The following is a 21,557-nucleotide window of genomic DNA, read 5'->3' as shown; positions in this document are numbered from 1 at the left end:
AATCCAAAATATCTTAAATTGTGTTCCAAAGACGAACAAAGCTTTTACGGATTTGGAACCACATAGGGGTAAGTGATTAATGACAAAATGTTCATTTTGAGGTGGAGTATCCCTTTAAATGCAGCACGCATGAGATCATGTCAAAAACATCAGTCTGCAGACTCCAAATCAATCTTGATAAACCAGAAGCAGGGATTTTAGGCAAACTCAATATTTACTGCAAATTTGAGGCAGAAATGTACAGAGTATAAAATAACAGACTTCTCCAAGCCGTTGTCCTGACAGACCTGAGCACACAGGTCACCCTCATCATCCAGCAGAGACTCCACGCTTCATTTGCCATCGTGTTTGCTCTTTAAAGTCCAGATGAACTCAAATGGAAGTGAATACTGCAAATTCTTTTTTTATAAAGCTGTTGCACTTTCACACAAAAACGTTGCTGGTTACCAAGGAAACTGTATCGCAAAACTCATGGTGGGCTGGTTAGTATGGGCAACGTGGAGAATCGAAGCATCTGGCAGGATATGACCCCATGATTACACGAGCGTATCCCCTGTGCAAACTCTGTGCAGCTCCATAGTAAACACGATCTTTTAGAACGACCTTCAGAGAAGCGCTGTATTCAGTACAAATCACCACAATCATGTTTTATAGAAAAGATTAACATCGTAAATTCTCAGCAAAGCCTGTATGTCCTGTCACGGCGCGAGTGATGTAATATCACAGCATGAGTGATGTCATACTACTGCATGAGTGACGTCATACCACTGATAAATACAGAAAAAGAAACGCAATGCTTTCAAATCAACTTCACAAAACAAACTCAGATACAATACAGATTTCAAATGATCGAAAAGCGTTTTCACAAAATGATAACATTTAGCAAGACACAAATGATTTAAAGATGCTTCACTTGAAAAATTTTCACATCCGCTCTCTCGCGCTCATGAGTAATCGTCGCACGCATTCTGCTCTTTAAAATACTCAGTGTGAACCATTTGCGTAATCTACAACTAAATGAATAGATTATACCAAAATTAAAATGCACAACGTTCATAGATAGAGGGGGGCTCAAGAAAGACAGAAAGCAAGAGAGAAAAAGAGAGAGATGTGGTATAAAATAGTACATTTTTGTGTTTATAAAGAAAGAAAAAAAATGGATTCAAAATCAATCGGACTTCAAATAATCTTCCTTGCTATGGATATAATCTGATTTTAAAAACGATTAGAAATATTATTTTTTTTCTGACACATTCAAAAAAGCTGTCTGTACATTGACGTTAATATATGTTATACTGTACAATAGCCATTAATATGTTTGTTATTACAGGTTATTATTATTACATATCTTAGAATAAGTGCTTGGTTGGTTCGTAATGGTGAACCACTGATGGGACTGCAGCGCCCCCTACTGTTCCTGCGGATCAAACCACCTGCGGGGTTTTTAAGAGTCTTTCTTCACCACCTAGAGGAGGCAGCGGTTCACAACTGCTCCGTTTTTCCATCTTATTCCAGAGAGAAGTTTCTTAACTACTCATATAACGTGAAAGTTGACAAAAGTCAGACGCGTATGAAGCAGTGCGTTCATACTGAGCTGAACTCTTAATGTTAGTGTGCTGCGGTGACTCTTCCTTCTGGTTTATACTGATGGGCCATACTGATTCATTCTAGGTGATTGTGCTCATGTTATGAATTGGGTTCACCTGCTATTATACTTTTGAATACTGGTGAACAGTTTGCACCGGCTTGATCTGGTTTACAGTCATAAGGATTTGTGGGATGTGAGTGCTGCTTGTCGGCGTGTGGAGTTTCTGTTGCATGTTATACACGTGTTGTGGAGTGTGGGTGGGGCAGGGTGGTGGAGTTGTATCCATGCGTAAAAGTGTTGTAAGGGTGCATGCTGGGATACCCCATCAAAGAATTGGGTGACATGGTAATGGTGTTTGGCGTCATTGTAACACTATTGGGCGTCAAGGTGACCGTGTTGGGTGTCATAGTGCCGCTGTTCGGCGTCATTGCGACAGAACTGGGGGTCATGAGTGGGATGTCATCTGGCGAGCGGCGGAGCGTGAGGGCATAATCCCGCGGAGATGATGCAGGGGTCAGGCGGAGAGGGTTGCACAGGGACTCTTCCTCCTGGTTACCCCCTGAGATGGAGGTGGGCGTGTAGCTGAGGTCATTGGGCGGGGTCTGGCGCTGTGCGGGCTGAGGGGGCGTGTCCTGACGGCTCCGTTTGTCCTTGCGATAGTAGAGCGCAGCGAAGGCCAGGACGTTGAGAAAGAGAAGTGAAGCTCCGACAGCAATCGTGACGCTCAGCTCTGTGGAGTAATCGCGTGGGTTTGCGATGACCAGCGGCCCACTGCGTGCTGTGGACTGGGGGGTCTGTTTACCAGGGGTACGAGCCTTGTTGCCCCCTGGGCGAGGTGTGGCACTGTGGGAACTGTGTGTGGTCAGAAGAGGTGGGACCCGTGTGGTGGTGGATGTGTAGTGGAACATGTCATGCAGGTTGTACAGGTGAGGTACCAGATGCTTCCAGAAGGCCACTTTAGTAGCTCGATAATGATCCCGGACACGAGGCTTCAGCCCAATATGCAGGTATAGCTGATCATGAGGACTGTACTTGGCCCATGTCACTTCTTCAAAACGGTTTGCTTTGGTGTGGATGAACTTAGTGTCCTGAGGAACTGGCTTGTTCGGATCCCTAAAAAACATTCAAATACACACACACACACACACACACACACACACACACACACACACACACACACACACACACACACACACACACACACAGCAACAACAATGACAAAAAAAGTTCATTAATTACATCTGAGCTATATAAACTGTGTTACTTGTTTTGATAAATATTCCTTCATGCCATATTAATTATTTTTTATTCATTTTAGCTTTGACTGAAATGGCATTTAATTTAGTCAGCAAAATTAACATTTAAGCTGATGAAAGTGTATCAAACTGTAAAAGCAAACTTGGAAATAATTTTCAAACTTTAAAAAAAAATGTACACTACTTTTCAAAAGGCTGAGTAAGATTTTTTTAAATAAATTAATTTATATATTAATCAGCAAGGATGCATTTAATTTATATAGATTTATAGATTTATAACTCAAGTAAATGCTGTTCTGTTGAAATTTGTATTAATCAAAGTATCCTGGAAAAATGTATCATGATTTCCTCAGAAATATTAAGCACCGCAACTGTAATAATTAGAAATGTTTCTTGAGGAACAAAACTACATATCAGAATGATTGGAAGATTGGAATAATGGCAGATGAAAAATCTAAATTCAAAAGAATAAATTACATTTTAAAACATTACAGTAGAGAACATTTAAATGTAGTATTTCACATGAGTTTTACTGTTTTTTAAAGGCTAAGATACTTATTTTTGAACTGTATTATCAAAGATATAAAAGATTTATGAACAGAAAAATTTGAATATCATTGTGAAAACCATCCCTTTTGTGAGCTAATGTAATAGCATGTATGTGTTTAAGCAGGTAACCTACAGGTGCACTGTTTATAATACCTCTTTATTTCCACCAGAGGGCACTGTTTCATTGAGTTAAATGTTGATGCCCTGATTTACATTGAAATTTACTTGCTTCACTGCTCCTCCCACTATTTCTGTTATGCTCCCTGTGACCGACTTCAAGGTCACAGTGACTGTTCACTAATTTACCATTCACACCTGTTTCATCATTATCTGGAGGCTGGGTAGGATTGGAGCTTCTTGTATTTAGACAAAATGCATTATTGTGTCATTAAATGCCATAATTAATTAAAGAATATTTTAGTCCAGAATGTCACTGATAATGTTTTGTTTGTGTTGCTATTCTGCATATTGTTCTGCAAAAATCTATTGCTTGTGACGTTTATAGAGGGTGCTCTAATTTACCCGGTCTTTGCAAAGTTGGTCCAGTAGGTCATGACGACGGCACTCAGCATGATATCATTGCGGGAGAAGTTGCAGGGGAAGAGTTCTGTCGGACCAATAAGTGGAATGCCAAACACATAGGGCAGCTCATCGCCGTGTGCGGAGTCCGCCCATGGAGGCTTCATGGGGCTCTGGCAGTGATGGTAGAATGCATAGAAGAAGGTCGGAGAACCGTAACGTGCATGCAGGTCAGCCGTCACCACAGCTGGCTCCACCCACTGGTGATCCGTAAACATGGCCACGAGGGTTTTACGACGAGTTTCGGGATTGTCTCGATCAGCCCAGTCTGTATACATGAACTTTATTGTTTCTCTGAGAGTGTCCTTCCCTTCTGGATAACCGTAGAGACCGTCAACAAAATCAGATACCGTGAAGTCAAAATCCGAGCCAGAAACTCCGCCCTCTTCTGGTTCCACCACGCCCTCTACAAAGCGGAATCCCTCCCCCTGGTTAACGCCCAACATGATGTCATAGTTAAGGAACTCGCCCTGCTCCATGAGCACTTCAGGGTCATCTGGGATGAGGTCACCATCGATGACAGGGCCAAAGGCCACATGGAAGCGGGCAGGCTGAATTTCCTGCTCCACCAGCTCCCTGTAGCTACGCTTCTGCATGCAGAGGACCAGATCCTGCATAACACACACACATGCAGCTGTTACATCTGCCTCCATGACTACACTGGTAAAAACTGCTTGTCATAAATAAGATAGACTCTAAAATTGTATTAAAAACACTGGGAACCAAAAACAATGCCTTAAACTTATCCTAGAGGGTGTGAGAAATTAAAAATGAATCTGTTCTAGTATTCTGGGTTTGTGACTTTGTATTTAGTTTATATACTTCCATTCATATCTTTGCAAACAGAGGAGAAGCAAAACACAGGGACATGCAGATAAGTTTTGCATTCGGCTTCATACGAAAGTTTAAGTTTTGTGTCTCTGACCTGCGAGAAAATTTCACCAATTGAAGATTTAAATGTCAAAGACTGATTTTTTTAATAAACCAATGTTTTTATTTAGCAAGGATGCTTTATATTTATGAAAAAAAAAATAATAACAGAGAAGACATTTATAATGTTTCAAAATACTATTTTATATATCTTTTAATTTTTTTATTTCATCAAAGAATCCTTATTGAAAATATGGTTTATCATAGGAATAAATTACATTTTAAAATATATTAAAATGGACAAAGCTTATTTTAAAATGTAATATGACACGATTACTTATGTTTGATCAAATAAAGCATAAGAGACTTCTTTCAAAAACATCTTAAACACCCCAAAAATCCTGAACAGTATTTTTTTTTCTCATTTTAAGTGTATTAATTTATTGTAATTTGTGATCCAGTTTGTTGAAATGTCAGAAGAAATTTCAAATACTCTACATAGTCTAGTCTAGTCTAGTCTTCCTCAAATCTTGCCCTGGAGGTCCAATGCACTGCAGTGTTTAGCTCCCACCCTGATCAACCTCACCTGTCTGGGATTTTCTAATGATCCCAAAGACATTCATTGGCATTGATTAGCATGCTCAGGTGTGTTTGATTAGGGTTAGAGGTAAACTCTGCAGGAAAGTGGATCTCGAGGTCCAGATTTGAGGAGCCCTGGTCTAGTGTCACAGCAACTGTATGGTGTGTTATGGCTTTTATGTGCATCTTACATGACAAGGTTATACACAAAATACCCACAACTGCATTGTCTCTTTATAATAACTCACAATACTCATAAAAATCCAAGAAACATCTTACTTGTGTGTCAAGGACATTACAGCCAACACGCTCTGCAAGGAGACGTGTGTATTTCACAGGCTGATAGTTCACTGACCAACTGGACAGTGCTGAGCCACTCTGAATGATTGCTCTGTGAAACAAACCTAGAGAGAGAACACAGAGTGTCAGAAGAAAATAAGACAGGAAATGCCATGCCAATATTCCAGATTAGCAATTATATTAGTATTGTATCCTCAAAGGGCAGAGTTGCAGTATCTTCACCTGTCATGAAAGAAGGGTTCATCCACATCCTGGGCTTTCTAAGAGACTCACTAATGTCTTCTCTATGTAACCCTCACAAACTTCAGCCAAATTGTTATATATTTCTCATCCACTCCAGTCTCAATTTTTAAATGAGATGCTTTTAAGATAGTGTCAGCACATGCTGGACAGATCATTTCTTACATCTGAAGAAACTATCAGTTAGGTTCAATGTTAGAAATAAACTTTCTTTTATTAAGGGACACTTGAAACTCAAGTGGCATCTTTCGTTTTATGCCGGAATTTTTTCCTTTCCATGTAAGAAATGCTTCAGCTATATCCATTATGGCTACTGATTAATTCTGTCTAAGAAAACCTTGATATTTAATTAACAGTTTTGTATTCGGTTTGATAATATAAGATCACTGGGCTTGAGCTTCAACCCACGATATTCAACTCCCATCTGGTCGGTGCAGAGCATTTTTCTTTATCATTTAATACTTCACATTAAACTATCACCCCTGAGGCATTGAATACAGATATCTGACAGCGACGGTGCCTACTGAGACACTAATCCCAAACTTGATAGGCCTAGAATACAATATCCTGAACACCAATATCATCACATGTTCTCCGCAGAGCACGAATCATGAGTCATCACCATTGTGGCCTTGAGCAAGACACTTCTACACACAGATTGCTCCAGAAGGGCCGTTGCTGTAGTGAACTCATGTCATGACTCTATGGTGGCATTGTATGAAAGTTGTGTAGACAAGTTCCACAAACCTTGATCATGGGATTAAAGTGCATCTATTATGCAAAATTTACTTTTACAGCATTTAAAAGCAGCATTCATGTAAGAAATGTCTTCTTATTAAAGCTATAGAAGTTATTTGATGATGTTACTGATATTGTTTAAAATGCATGATTTCAGTGTGATAAACATGCTAATCAAAACCAAACACATGTTTTTAGCAGAGTATCTGAGTTACCAGCTGCAAAGGCAGCCCTATTCTTGAAGACTGGGCGGGAAGCAGCAGCTCATTTGCATTTAAAGAGACATGCACAAAAACAATGTGTTTCTGTTTCCACTCAAAAGAAGCATTTTAAAAACAATATAATAAATGATCTGTGGGGTATTTTGAGCTGAAAATTCACAGACACATTCTGGGGACACCTGAGACTTATTACATCTTGTTATAAGGGGCATAATAGGTGACCTTTAAAGCATTTCAGTTCTATTCAGTTCCACTATATAATTTCTGTCAAGACAACCCTTTTATAACCAGCACATGCATCTCTGACTCATGCAAATTACTCTACAAGGAAACAGTGGAGAAACAACTTCTACATCCTACTGGGATTCCCTACTGGGTGTAAAACATGCCCACCACCCACCAGATGGGAGCTACATTTTTCATGAATTTCAGAGTTAATACAAAATAATAATTTCAAACTAAATACAAAAAGTAAGGAGTTTTCCTCTTTTTTTTTTTCCCCATTGACCCAAATATGAATATATATATATATATATATATATATATATATATATAAAATCTTTGCACATTTGAAACTGAATTTCCTCTATTGCTGTCATGTAGGAAACACTGTTTTATTAAGTGCAATGTTCCGTCGTACAGAATGAAACAGAATCCACATCAATATGCAGATTTATCCTTGTCTGCAGAAGAGCTTTTCTAGTGAACAGTAAAATTGATTTTTAATTGTTTCAAGTCATACTGTGTATTTCACTCCCCCTGGAACAGTGAGAATAATTTTAAGAGAGCTTAAATCCTAATGACTCAGTATCAGCTTATTTCAGAAACCACAGAAAGCACAGCTAAAAAGATGAGGAGGGGAAAGAGAACTCTGAGGCTCGAGGAAGAGGATGTAGCTTGAGTCCAATCATTTTGAACATCTATATAAATGATACAACAACAGTGGCAGTGCAGTCCACCACCCCTGACCTCACTCTGTACACACTGAAATCAACCGGCTGCTCAAAGGGTATGACCTGGTTATGTGGTCCACACAAAAAGGAATGTAGCGGAGATGCTCCCTGCTGGAGCGGTCATGGCAAAAATAAAAAAAAACAGGTTTTCTAGGAAATGGATAGCAGTTGTGGTGACAGTAAAATACACAACCACCTAGAATCTTACTATTTAAATAAATGCACCTGGGTTTTATTCAGGGTGTAAATGCATTCGGTTAGAAAGAGCTATAAAATTATATGGCATGCACAAAATCACAGGTTTTCTAAAATATATGTACCAGCTAATGCATGGATAAAATGGATCATCTGTTCATAAAACTATCACATGGCTATGAAATAGAGGGACCAGCTGCAAATTTAAAAAACTGACATAAAGAGGGAGAAACACAAAACAGTGAGACAAAGGGAAAGAGATGTTATCAATACTGTATGGTGAAACAAAACGATGATGTAGGATCAATATCCCTGCAGGTGTGTGTGATTGGCTCTGATCTCTTTGAAACACACTTTGCACACACGCCTTGCAGTGACAGACACACCTACACACACTCGAGGCCCACAACAGAGGGATAAGGCTGATGAGGCAAGAGACCAGTTACCATGGTTACAGCAGAGATTACCGTGGTAACGGAAACTGGAATGTGACAGTGGTCATGGTTGCAGAGGCAGCTGTCTCAGCAGTTACACACTGCAAAAATACACTGTACATGCCTTACAGAGACACACCTTTAATTGACTACCATAAAGCGTTACATAGGGTATAATTAAATAAGAGCAATTACAGAGAATTACTTAATTACCAGCGAGTAGGACATTGTTTTTTTTTTTTTTCAAAACAATTCATTCATTATGTATGCATAATTAATATTTTCAGTATGGTTTTATCAAAGTGCACTCAATGTCACGTCCCTCTTTTTCAACACATTTCATGATCTGAATATAAATGCTCGGAACAGCACTGAAGAGGACATCACTGCGTCTGTGACGTCACATGTTTATATGGTGAATTGTGTGATCGCTAACCTTCAGAATGGTGTGAAAGAGTGAGCAAACTGACGCAGGATGCTCCGATTCCTGAGCCAAACACGGTCACGCGGCCCGGATCACCGCCGAAATAGCCAATATTCTTGTTGATCCAGCGGAGAGCTTGAATCTGATCCAAGAGACCATAATTCCCTTTAGCGGCCTGGTCACCTGTGCTTAAAAACCCTGAGAGAAAGACACAGGACAGAAAGATTTGACAAAACTGTTCTGACGATTCATCAATGATCTTGAGAGTGAAACTATCAAGAACATCTCGGATTTAGACAGCTGGAAATAGAAAGAATTTACTGCAGTTCAAAGAAACAGAACCACTCTTGAGACTGTGGGTATCATTTTTAATTTTTTTTGTAATGATACATAATAAATCATTGAACCTGAAGTAAATATGGCCTCACAACTTCATGAAAATGGCTTTAAATCTCAGAAAAATACTGTAGTTGCAAGGGGGTTTATATCAAAAGAAAGCTGCTCATTACAAATTCTCATTTATTCAGTGCCAGTTGTTCAGTTATTGTATGTAGTGCGCATATAGGGCAGATCGGTTCTGGGTGTAACCATGTTAACTGCTGTATTTCTGCTGTTCTATTAACGCCACCTAATGTCAGAGAATAAACTTGCACTTTTATTCAGCTCGTCTGCTGAATTTGTTCAGATGAATGTGGAAATCAGACCAAATTCTACACAGGAAACATGTAGAGTTTATCTTGCTCCTCTTCTGTGTACCAAATTGACAATGCTGCTATAACATAAGGGGGGGGGGGTGATTTGAATGAATTGCAGGGGCCTACATAACTTGCATAGAAAGGTTATAGGGCTGATTGGCTCTGTGAAGGTTTGACATGCACCAGCGGAGGCTAATTGGGCGATGCTACCAAGCTAAAACAAGACAAACCAAAAGTAGACACCTGTAAAATTTAGGACATATTTGTGCAAGAGGTACAAAAAAGCTTTGACGAGTTTATATTATATATTTACAGGAAAGTCAGGCGCTGGGATAACCAGTTTTGAGTTCTTCAAAAATACAATACATTTATTTCATTCAGTGGTTAGATTGCAACTGACAAGCCATCAGTGATGGTACACATAAGGTGATGCAGCTTGTTCACCATCAAAGATGATTGTTGTTTTATAGGGTTCAGCTTTGCTGTTTTATCAGAGCATTTTCCGGAGCTTCTTCATCTCCTAAAGATGGAAGAATTCCTCAATTTCTCTCTCTTTCTTTCATCATAGGTGATTTTGTCTGATAACACTCAAGTAGGATCGCTGAGTTGTTTTGATGCTGTAGTCACCGAGATTAAACAGAATCAGAGCTCTTTAAGAAAAGCAGCACACTAACAGCACTCTCTCTGAAATGTGGATGTAATGGACAGATCTGCTCCCCAAAGCATTTATAAAACATTACTGAGGTCTTCTAAAGACTTGGTTGCTTTTATAATGGCTGACATGTTGCATTTGGAGTCACATGAACTTTGCTTGCAAGTTGATCTTTCCTCAAAAACAGAAAACTGATGTACTTGTTAATATTCATAAATCTCTTATTTTTAAGCTTGATAAACTAAACTTCATTGTAGGAAAACCTTGCCCTTATGGTACGTACCTAATATCCCCACCCTGTAGTTGAGGGTTATGACGATGACATTGCCGTAGCTAGCCAGCACACTACCATCCATAATGTTCCCCGTGCCCTCCATGTACGAGCCACCATGAATAAACAGCATCACAGGACGTGGGTCATCTCGAGAATCCCTTAGCCCTGCGTTCACACACACACATACAGAAGTGCACAAAAAACATGAGGCTCTCTGCGTTCTGAAGTGTTTTTCACAGCTGTTCAAAATCTCCACAGAGACCTTCTGCACCACTGACAGACTTCAGCTTTAAATAATCTATTTAACTCCTCATTATTCAGAACACAAGTGACTAAAAATAACAACGTAACCAGCCAAGAACTGCCTCCGAGACTTCCTTTAAATTACTCAATTTCTCTGAGTTTCATTTATTATGATGATTATAGTCATCTCATGGTGAAGTGTTGTCTTCAAATGCAACGTTCATAAATAACAGTGTAGGCAAGTGAATAATGTCTTTTCATCAGATGGATTCGCAAATGATTATAAGCTTGAATTACTACTTAAACTTTAAAAAGAAAAAGCATCTTAATGTAGTAATGGGACTGCAATTGAAATACTATGTATACAGTACATAAAATAACTTTTCATTTACAGTAGTAGTGGTTGATAATATGGGCATTTCATCACACTGACGCTGATATTTATAAAACCATCCAAAACCACCAGATGCCATGCAAACATGCTGGACCACCTTATAAAATCATCCGGAAAATGATGCAACCTTGTGTAAATATCATCCAGATTATTCTCTCTTGCATTAACCACGACGGGATAAAAAATGAATAGGAAAAACATTAAAAATGAATTCATCTGAAAGAATGATGAAAACAGGACATACCATCATCCTCTGAGCGCTCTGTGTCAGCTGACATGTCACCCGTTCTCTTTGTACCTAGAGAGAGAGGGATGACAAATGAGAAGAGCAGAAAGTAGACCGCAGAGAAACATGTGGGTGTGTTTGTGTGTGTTGGGGATTGTGCATAAGTGCGGTATATATAAAAGCTCAGTGGACTCCTCTCTAAATTACTGTGTGATACCAACAGGGGTTCACTTTCCCACTCCGAACCCTGCAATAATAAAGCTTTCAGCATTTTACCAGGAGCAATTCACTATTTCCTTTAAATGAGGCCAAAACGTTGAGTGCTCTCAACGTTCACTCCAGTGGACACAGATGCAGATGGCAAGGAAAGCACACAGTTGAATCTGGCCATGGGCACTGAACTTGACTTCAGAGAAGCTTCTGATGTTGCTTAGAAATGCTGAGAAACACGGGAACTGAGAGGATGTGCGGGGGACTGTAGTTCACAGAGCTCCAGTTTTATTTTTGACATCCAACGTTACAACCAAAATTCTGTCTTTGTGCATTATGTGTGTTGCAGTAGATTTTAAACTGAAGCTTGCCAAGATTCAGACTACTATTGATCTATAGTAGGCAAACTACAGTCAAGCAACACTACCTTTTTTTTTTTAAAGAAATGAATACTTCTATTAATCAAATATGCATTAAATGATCAAAAGTGACAGTAAAGACTTGCATTGTTACAAAAGGTGTATTTAAAGTAAATAAAAGTTCTTGAACTGTATATTTATCAAAAATCTTAATAATTAGATAAAATTATCAAGGTTTCCACAAAAATAGTAACAATTCTTTTTAACATTGATAATAGCACAAAATATTTCTTGAGCACCAAAAAAAAGCCCATCAGAATGTTTTTAAGATGAAATGCATTGCTGTCAAAGGAAAATATTATTGTTTTAAATTGTGCACTGTGTACTAACATGAACATTTTAAACAAAGTTTAACAATTAATAAAGGGTAAATGCTGTAAGAATAATTGGAGCATTGCTAGTTCATGTTAGTTTATGCATTTGTTATGCATATGCATTAAATGGCTGCCCACTGCTTCGGGTGTTTGTTCACAGTGTGTGTTCAGCGCTGTGTGTGTGCACTTTGGATGGGTTAAATGCAGAGCACGAATTCAGAGTATGGATAACCATACTTGGCTGTATGTCACATTACTTTCACTTTCATAACAAATGAGACCTTATTGTAGCATTACCCAAGTTACTAACAAAAGTAACTAACAAAACATTTTTCTTTTACATAAGCAAGAGGACATTTACACTAAAACAACAAAAAGCTACAATATATCCTAACTCATACAAACATGACAGCTTTTAAATAAATATTGTGCAATAAAAATATCTAAAATGCAATATAGGAATTGAAATTGTGATCTGTTCAGTTAAATGGCCTGTCTGAATGAACAGACTGTTTCGAAAGAATATTGCAATAAACAAACAGAATATTCTAAAACAATTTAAGTATTATTCAAATAGAAAAAAATAGCTCCTTACAAACCCTCAAGTAGTGATTAAAAAAACCCTTCGCATATTTACAGTAAGAAACCATTGGAGTAACCAAGAACCAAAACCAGTTGTGTTCTGTATATGAATGAAGGAATGTGTGTGTATGCATTTTGCATGTGTACTCACCGCTTTGTGTGGGTACATATATATTAAGGTACAGGCAGTCCTCACTCTGCTCCTGCAGGTACGTAGCGACTGTGTCAAGGTTGTAAGTGGCCCAGACAGGCATCATGATGTCGGGCACTGCATTGCGAACGGTCTGTGGGCAGACAGGAGGGAAGCGGGTGGCGTTCCGTACGCCGGACCAGGCCGACGGAGCGTCGGGTGGCATAAATCGCTTCTCTCCTACAGGTGGGGCAGCGTAAGGTACACCCAGGTACTGATCCACAGGTCCCAGACCCTCCGTAGCCACAGCCACCCGCATCCCCCTTAGTCTGCCAAGTGCTGTGTTTACTGTGGGCTGGTAGGTCAGTGCTGTCGCCATGGAGACTGACCACATCAACCAAACAAGAAGCCAACACAGTGCAAAGTTCAGAGGTCGGCAGAGCAGGTGGGAAAGCGGCAGATAAGTTGCTGACCGTGCGTGCCACATGGTCCCTCTTAACAGCACACACGTTCACACTGATAAAACTCTGTCTGTAGCTCAGTGATGCTCTCTGCTTTGACACAATCACTCTCTAGTGCTCAAAAACAAACATGCGTATTAGGCAGATCCAGTGGGCATCTCCATAGCCAGGTGTGCACCACCAAGTGCTCCATATCCGTTGATGATTTCAGCAGGTGAAGCTGTTCATTTTTCCAGTATGCAGATCCTTTCAGCAAAAACCTGAAATACACAGAAACACAATGTAAGAATACACATTTTGGTCAGAATATGAATATGAATATTAATAATCCCTCAGAAAATAAATTATACAGTGGCCCGAAAAAGAGAGACCTAATGTCAAACTTAAAATGCATGAATGACATACAGTAGCATTAGATAAATGAATATCAGTCCAAGTGGCATTCATTTTAAGGAAAGGCAACGCAAGCATACAGAGAAGTTTCAGTGAACTTTATAATGCAAAACCATGTAAACAAAACAAACATTATAAAACAATATGTATCATGTTCAAAATTTATTTAGGATTTCTGGTTGTCAAACATCAGTGGAACCAGCACTTTCTCAAGGCAATTTGTAACTATTTTACATAACATATGCTTTCATACATTCGCATTGTACAAATTCAACATCGCCACCTTGTAAATTTATGCATGAGATTGGGTTTGTGGAACATAATCATAGTTATTATGATAAACGACAGCTGAGTGAATGTGAGGGAAACTGACTCCATATAGAGTTTCTACAAAAATGTAACTTGTGTTGTTTCCAAAAATATAAAAAAAAATTCAAGAAAGGCAAACCTTTTTAGAAAGCATTTTGAAGGAAATTATTACTTTTATTAAAAAAAAAAATGTTTTTTTTTACAGAATATGTTTGCAACATGTATGATACAAATTATTTCTATTTCAAATAAAATGATGAATGTTTGCAACATTTATGACACAAAGATTTTTATTTCAAATAAAATGCTGTTCTTTTGAATCTTTCAATTCATCTTCCTGAAAAATACTGGAATAAAATATTTTTGTACAAAAATATTAAACCATAAGCCTTTTTTTGACATTGATAATAACAAGAAGCTATAATAAGATTAATATAAACTATAAATATTAATTTATTAATATAAACTATAATAAGATATAAAACAGTTATTTAAACAGTTAAATAATATTAAGGTAAAAATAAGATATTATATTGCATGTCTGTCTTACATGTTAATAAGATAAGATATTACATGTAATAAAATAAAATATGACAAGTTTTACATTATATTTGATGAAACATAAGAGACAAAAACGTTACCAACCCCAAACTTTTGAACATTACATGAACTCGTTTGGGAGAGGAAGCAAGCAGGGACACTTAATTACAGACACACGCACACAGTTTGCGCTTCATATCTCATTCACACATGCACTAAATGACATGTAGAGACTCTTTAACCCTGCACCCTTGCTCAGCTCGAGCTCTGTGGGTTCAGTCTCATGAGGGATCAGACATGGACGGTAGGTGGATCCCATGTCTTCTGAGGGGAGGAGCTTAAGTCTTATAGTGCAGTGCTTGTGTTCAGAATGCATGTTGTGTGAGTGGATCAATATTCAACGCTTCAGCCACAAACACGCAGAGCAGTTGCTTTATCTGAAATCAATGTGCGTGCATGACGCTGTGGGATGGCAGCAAGTAGAGTCGATGAGCTGAAACCCACAGCATTCATTAACCTGCACTGCAGTGATGAGGACCAACCACAAAACACCATTTCACATCTAAAACCTTTTTTAAAAACTGGCCAAAGATCAGATCTTAGGTCTGATAGTCTAAACTGATGCACCACTATGTCATTTAGAGGGCTCAAATTATGAAATCTCATGAACATTTAATAAAAATTATATGAAATCAAATCAATATGTAATAAAAAATCTGACGGTTTAAGATAAAACAGAATTGTGCCCTGCGTAATTGCGCTTTCTCTTCATCCAGGGCAGTTACCATGTCTCGGACTGAAACTTTAAATTTGCAAGCTGAAGACATCTCGCATTTGTCAGACTGGAGTGAAGTCATGTATGAAGAAAAGGATCATTTTATGCAGAGTATTTCATAGGCCACTAATTCAGAAGTTAAATAAAATATATACTGTACCATGTATGAAACATGGCCACAGTGTTCATTTCATTAATTATTATTTAACATTTTATCACTAAATGTATCATTCTGTTCTGCTGATACTTAAGCCGTAATATATATATATATATATATATATATATATATATATATATATATATATATATATATATATATATATTTAAAGCTTGGTGAAATCAGGCTCAATAATCCCCTTTTTCCTAACTTACTGCCCCTGAAGCACTGTTTACAGAACATGCAAATACAAATACTAAATCTGTAAGCCTTCCAAAGGCTTTGACAGAAATACACAACCATTTACATGCAACCATTTACAGCCTGAGATGTAAACAAATTAAATTATCCAATCAAGGTTTAAGAATTCTGTATCAGATATTTTATCTCAGAGACATTAAATAAATTTATCTAAATATTATATATTATATAAACCCTACAAAATACACTCTAGGAACATTAAATACAGTGTTCTTAAAACAAATGCATTAAATGCTTCAAAGCACTATGCAATGCAAAAGCATTAACAACTTCGAGCACAAAACCTAAATACTGCCTGCCTGGCACTCTCAGAGGTGTGAAATGACTTTCGTACACAGTGCTGTATAATGCTGGAGTGTTCAGCAGGTGCTAGCTCATATGACCTATTTAATGTGATTGCCTTTCTGGTAAATTCATCTCTAGAACTGCAAATAATACAAAACACAAAATAAAAAACCCAACGCAAAATGGGATATAAACTAACTGAACAAAACCTAACCAAACCCAGCTGCCATGCAGATGCCATCTGCGTTATTATGCCCAGACCCCACAAAAAGCAACCTACAAGGTAAAATAATTACCTGTAATAACTACAATCATTCATTGTGCAATTCACTGGGTAATTTCCATTATGCAATACATTTTAAACTCTGGAAAGTATTTTGAATTAACGTACACCAGTCCTTCAGAAATAAACGCTGGTCAAGCTTAGGCATTAAAACCACATATTTCAAATTGACTAATTACACAATAACAAGAATAATTTTAATATGATGTTTCTTAGTGGATAGAAATAAGCCTACATTTTTCCATCTTTAACAATGCTTAACAAATTAAGTCATCCGATATATTAATACATATATTACGGCGTGAAATGCAATGTAGCATGGACCAGCCCTTTAGTTCTTTTACGGATCTTTTACTTGGTGTTCATTCTTGTCGCTGTCCGTGGTGCTGAAGAGAACCGCTACCTGTAGAATATCAGCATATACAAACAAACCTTCTCCTGCATTCCGGTTATTGATTTTTAGGATTGGGTTCCTCCATCCCTGTAATGTGGGTCAGTTAATCTGAATCACGCAGGCCCATCGAGAGAATACTGGGAGTCCGATTATTCCAGTGCCCATTTTCCAGCGCGCCTGAATCAGGTCAGCCGTACAGGCTAGTGATGGGTTTTAAGACTGGGGTTCCTGATACTTATCCCACATCTATTCTAGAAATTAAACGACAAAGTCAGCTTTCATTGAATTGAACCAGTTAAACTGCTGCTGTTGCCTTCTCGGGTTTAATGATACAGGGTATAGGCTACCGCTTCTTTTCTGCATTCACTAGAAACGGGGTGAGCGTGTGTGTGCGTGTGTGTTCCCCGGACTCACGGCAGGGTCGGTGAAAGAGACTACCATACGAGAGATGAATACCAATAGTCTTGTCCCTCCTCCGCCTCCTCCTCCTCCGTAGCTCCGACTGAACGGTGCAGTGGCGGGATGGCGCGCAGATAATAAACTATGCGGGGGCATTTAATTACGAAAACACTTGCTAGGCTCAATATTCACTTCGCATACGATAACAAATAGCTCTTGAAAATGTACCCGGGGTGTCACGACCATTCCCTCGAAACGGCTAATAACAGTGTTTTGCATAAACGTACAACATAACGCCTTTTGACACGCGCAATCACTCACTAACTGAGAAAAAACAGAACGGTAAAATCACCATGACAACTTGGACTCGGCAAGGGTCTCGCTTCTTCGGCCTCGATGCTGATCTCTGACCGGCGTGCGCTGCCGTTACCTTTCCAACAGGTGACGAACTGCTGCTTTAATTCACGCGCGCATCGGCCGTGATTATTAATATTATATCAGCGTGTATTGAGCACGAAGAGAACGACTCGACCCCCGAGTGTACCTCTCGCAGACGGGCCTGTAGAACCGCTAAACAACGCTGCTGCTGGAGAGGTGTTTTCAAACAGATGCGAATAAGTTGATGTAGTCTGGCATAGAGCAGAATTACAAAGCCGACTGTTTACGGCCATCTAATGACTATGATTAACGAGATCCCACAGTCCAGACGCAGCAGCAAACCGTGGCTTTGAGGTTATTCGAATGATAATTCTCTTCCTGTCTCTCTCTCTCTCTCTCTCTGCTCACCCGCTTAAGATTGCGAGTTTTCACGATGCAGACGAGAGAACGAAAACGGCGTTAAATTTACATCAGAAAAAAAAGATGGAATATGTAAATATTTCCCTTTCAAACCCTCATCCTTTTATCATATCTTCTTCCCATATACAAGCAATGCGGCGCATTAGACCAGCGTTCATTGTTCAATCAGAAACCGCGTACACTCGAACACAATCCAATTTACGCTATTTTCATAACTATCCACATTTATTTTATTATTCACCAGCATCAGAGAATTGCTCTTAATACTCGGGATTGTTCGTTTTCCCCGCTGCCTGATATTGAGAAGCGACGGCGCGCATCAGATCAGCCATAAATAAGAACATTTTGGGCTCACCTGCCGCTTCGCTCAGCCAGTATCGCATCCGAGTTTGTGCTGTAATAATCTGATATCTCATAGTTCCCACCATCCAACATACCCCCCTTTTTTCCCCGTCGAGCCGCGTGAACGGCGCTCGGCTCTCCTTGCGTTTTTCTTATTTTCAATTAACGTCAATCTCCCCGGGTCTATTTTAAGCGCGCGCACTGTGCGCGGTCGCGGACGCAAGGTCAGGAGCGCCCACTGCCACGCGCGTTTCCAGGCAACCGGAGGGACACGAGCGAGCTTACAAACCGGCAGCACAACAAAATAAATTAGCAAACAAACACGGCGGATATAGACAGCAAAAGCTCGTCTCATCCAAACCAGACAGGCAGCGTATATATTAAAAGACGACTGAGTCATGGGGAAATGAGCGCGTTGTGGCATTGGAGGGGTGTGGCGGGTCCATCTCCATTTATTATCCGAATAAAAATCGTATGGTCAGTTTGCATAACTGCTGCAATGAGCATCAAGCCAGACACTGGACTGTCCTTTCAAGGTTTGCGTTTGTGCATGTGGTGTTTTTATACAGTCCAAACAAACACCCCATAATCTACAGTTGCTCAAATGTTAAAAAGTAGCAATTTAGCAGGCGCTTTTATCCAAAGTACTACAGACCCAGTCCTTCTGAAGGTTTCAAGGGACCAATGATGAGTCTATGGATCGAAACAGCAACCATCTGGTGACCAACCACACTAATGATACTCCTTTAGAGGAATCAAGCAGCACTACAATGGTTATGAAGCTCTAAAAACAGTAGCAGTGAAGCACTTTACCATTAATCTCCTTATACGCAAACCTGTTTAACTGTCAGCTGCTGCTGTGCTGCATGTACTACATTTACATGCACAGCAGGCGCTTATTTGCTCAGCAGGTGGCTTGTATTGCATTTGTGATGAGGATTATTTGTAAGTGAGTTATTATCAATATGATCAACTCTTCATTCAGAGCTTTTGACTTGATCTTATGGTATTTTAGTAGTTAAGTGGAACATGTCAGTCAGCTGTGCTGAGCTCCAGCTGTGTTGCTGTCAGACGTGATAAAAGATGACAAAATTAAGATGACTTAAGGTGTTTTTTTGACGTTACAATACCTTCTACCAACCTAATCTGTACAGACAACTATAAGTAAGCCAATCCCAAAAGGAAATTCCCTGAAAGATGTAAGTGTCAATGACAAACGAGAATGTTTGAGATGAGAACACATACTTCACAGCTGAAATGACACATTAGTCAATAAAATTTGTCTTAAATCTGTCTTTATTTACAAAATATACTTAAATGTTTAAGAGTTGGATGCAGTCATGCAAAGGGACAGATTTTCCTCAGGAATCTATCTTGACCATTTCATAATTTTCTATTCTGTTTTTTTTTTTATTTATTTATTAACAGGGCATGGAGGAGGAGGAGGTGAGGGGGATCAGAAGCTGGGGCATAAGAAGAAGAGGATGCTTTATTGAGGGAAAGGCTGTTTTCATCCTTATTGTACATGCAAGTTCACTTAGAAATCAAACTAAAGTCAGTTTTAGAAAATCTTCAAAATAAATACGCATTTTACCATCTAAACAAATGTTAAGAATTTAAACACACTTCATCAGCATTTAGAAAATCAAAGATCTGTGTTTTCTCTTTTCTTTTTACATCAGTTTAACACTTCATATTTTATCTCAGTGACAATCGCAGTTTATTAAAGTATTTTAAAACAAAAACTTAATTACAAACTATTAAACATTTTGTTGTTTCCTAAGCCTGACCTTAAAAAGAACTGATCCAAACAAAACTGATTATGATTTGTTGTTGTTGTTTTTGTTGCTGCTGATCTTATATGAATGAATGTGCTGTCACTATTTATTTCCTATGTTTCATAATAAAGTATTCTGGCAAATAAATTCAGAATCTTAAACTCTTGTTGGGTTTTATAGTACACAACAGAGAGAAATATTCTCTCTCTCTCTCTCTCTCTCTCTCTCACACACACACACACACACACTCACTCACTCACTCACTCACTCACTCACTCACTCCCACTACAGTAAATACGCTATGATTAGAACTCTAATAAAATGCAAATTGTGGAAGGGAAACAATATTGACATTATTTCTCTGATGCCATAATGTATCTGAAATTAATATTTACATTATTCATAACAATTATGTTGATGAGGACACAGAATCATAGCACAAACTTTAAATGAATAAGCTGAATCCTTCAAAAATATGTCATACAATTTGCATAAAATGTTTGTCTGCAGACACTCCTTCTAGAGAGAGTTGTCATGGAGACAAGCTGACTGTCACTCATTACTGTGACACTGTGAACACTGATCTTGATATCAACCAAATCATAACTCTCATCACTGTGTGTCTATCTCTCTCTCCCTCCTTTTCCATCTTTCCCTCTCAAAATAAAAATACATTGAAATATGGTTTAATACCCAGCACCCAGCAGAACATCTCCAGGACTTTGATGAGATGGTCTGCATGATCTGATGTTTTGCCACTGGTTCAGTAAGGCACTGAGAGAGGGCGGTCGGGCGGCTGGCTGGCTGTTTGGTCCATCCGATAGTCTGTTGCGTGATTATTGGTTCAAGTTGTGGTCAGATGTGTTCTGATGAGATGAGTTTTGGTTGGGTGCTTGTCCACTTTCTAAAGGGAATCGCAGTCGACTCAAAGAGAAGGACAGTCTATCCAGATACCACATGATCAGCAAGGGACAGGCTTCCAATCTGAGCAAAAGAAAAGAGAGCAGCCGACCCATTTGAGACTTGCAGACACATATGCTCTTTTGATAATAACAGAACAATTCACTCAGACAAAAGGCAAATCAACAAAGCACTGCTGAAAATGCAGAATGTCTGAAGAGACGGCGTCCCTGATTCATGGTAAAGAAATTAAAGCTGCTGTAAATATCCAACAGTTAATTACATCAAAATTTTAAAAATCTTAAATTTATTTCTGAATATATCACTGTTTTGACTACTTGGGATCAAATAAAAGTAGCCAATGTGAGTATAAGAGACTTCTTTTTAAAAAAAAAAATTATTGCCAATCTCAACCTT

General features: G+C 38.7%; 2 protein-coding genes across 5 annotated transcripts in view; both read right to left on the bottom strand.

Annotated features, from left to right (window-relative positions):
• Positions 1 to 195: 195 nt before the first annotated feature.
• Positions 196 to 18,678, bottom strand: nlgn3b (neuroligin 3b). Of its 2 annotated transcripts, none has more exons than XM_052556121.1 (8): positions 18,476 to 18,678; positions 13,087 to 13,786; positions 11,429 to 11,482; positions 10,557 to 10,712; positions 8,939 to 9,124; positions 5,701 to 5,825; positions 3,916 to 4,583; positions 196 to 2,701 (listed from the first exon to the last, which is right to left on the bottom strand). In XM_052556121.1, exons 2-8 carry the CDS (start codon positions 13,550 to 13,552, stop codon positions 1,822 to 1,824), a joined length of 2,535 nt encoding a protein of 844 aa, XP_052412081.1. In that variant the 5' UTR covers positions 13,553 to 13,786; positions 18,476 to 18,678; the 3' UTR covers positions 196 to 1,821. The 2 variants fall into 2 exon arrangements, with proteins under 2 accessions (XP_052412081.1, XP_052412082.1); XM_052556122.1 differs by lacking the exon at positions 18,476 to 18,678 and adding an exon at positions 17,338 to 18,338.
• Positions 18,679 to 19,740: 1,062 nt separating this feature from the next.
• The window catches only part of gria3a (glutamate receptor, ionotropic, AMPA 3a), a 38,224-nt gene continuing 36,407 nt past the window's right edge, over positions 19,741 to 21,557 (bottom strand). For all 3 annotated transcript variants that reach the window (XM_052556117.1, XM_052556116.1, XM_052556115.1), the window contains exon 16: positions 19,741 to 21,224. The gene's annotated coding sequence lies outside the window, so the exon portion shown is untranslated. The remainder of the gene's footprint in view (positions 21,225 to 21,557) is intronic.

The sequence above is a fragment of the Carassius gibelio genome, chromosome B5, assembly GCF_023724105.1.
Source record: "Carassius gibelio isolate Cgi1373 ecotype wild population from Czech Republic chromosome B5, carGib1.2-hapl.c, whole genome shotgun sequence".
NCBI classification, from domain to species: domain Eukaryota; kingdom Metazoa; phylum Chordata; class Actinopteri; order Cypriniformes; family Cyprinidae; genus Carassius; species Carassius gibelio.
This window is presented reverse-complemented; position numbering and strand designations above follow the sequence as displayed.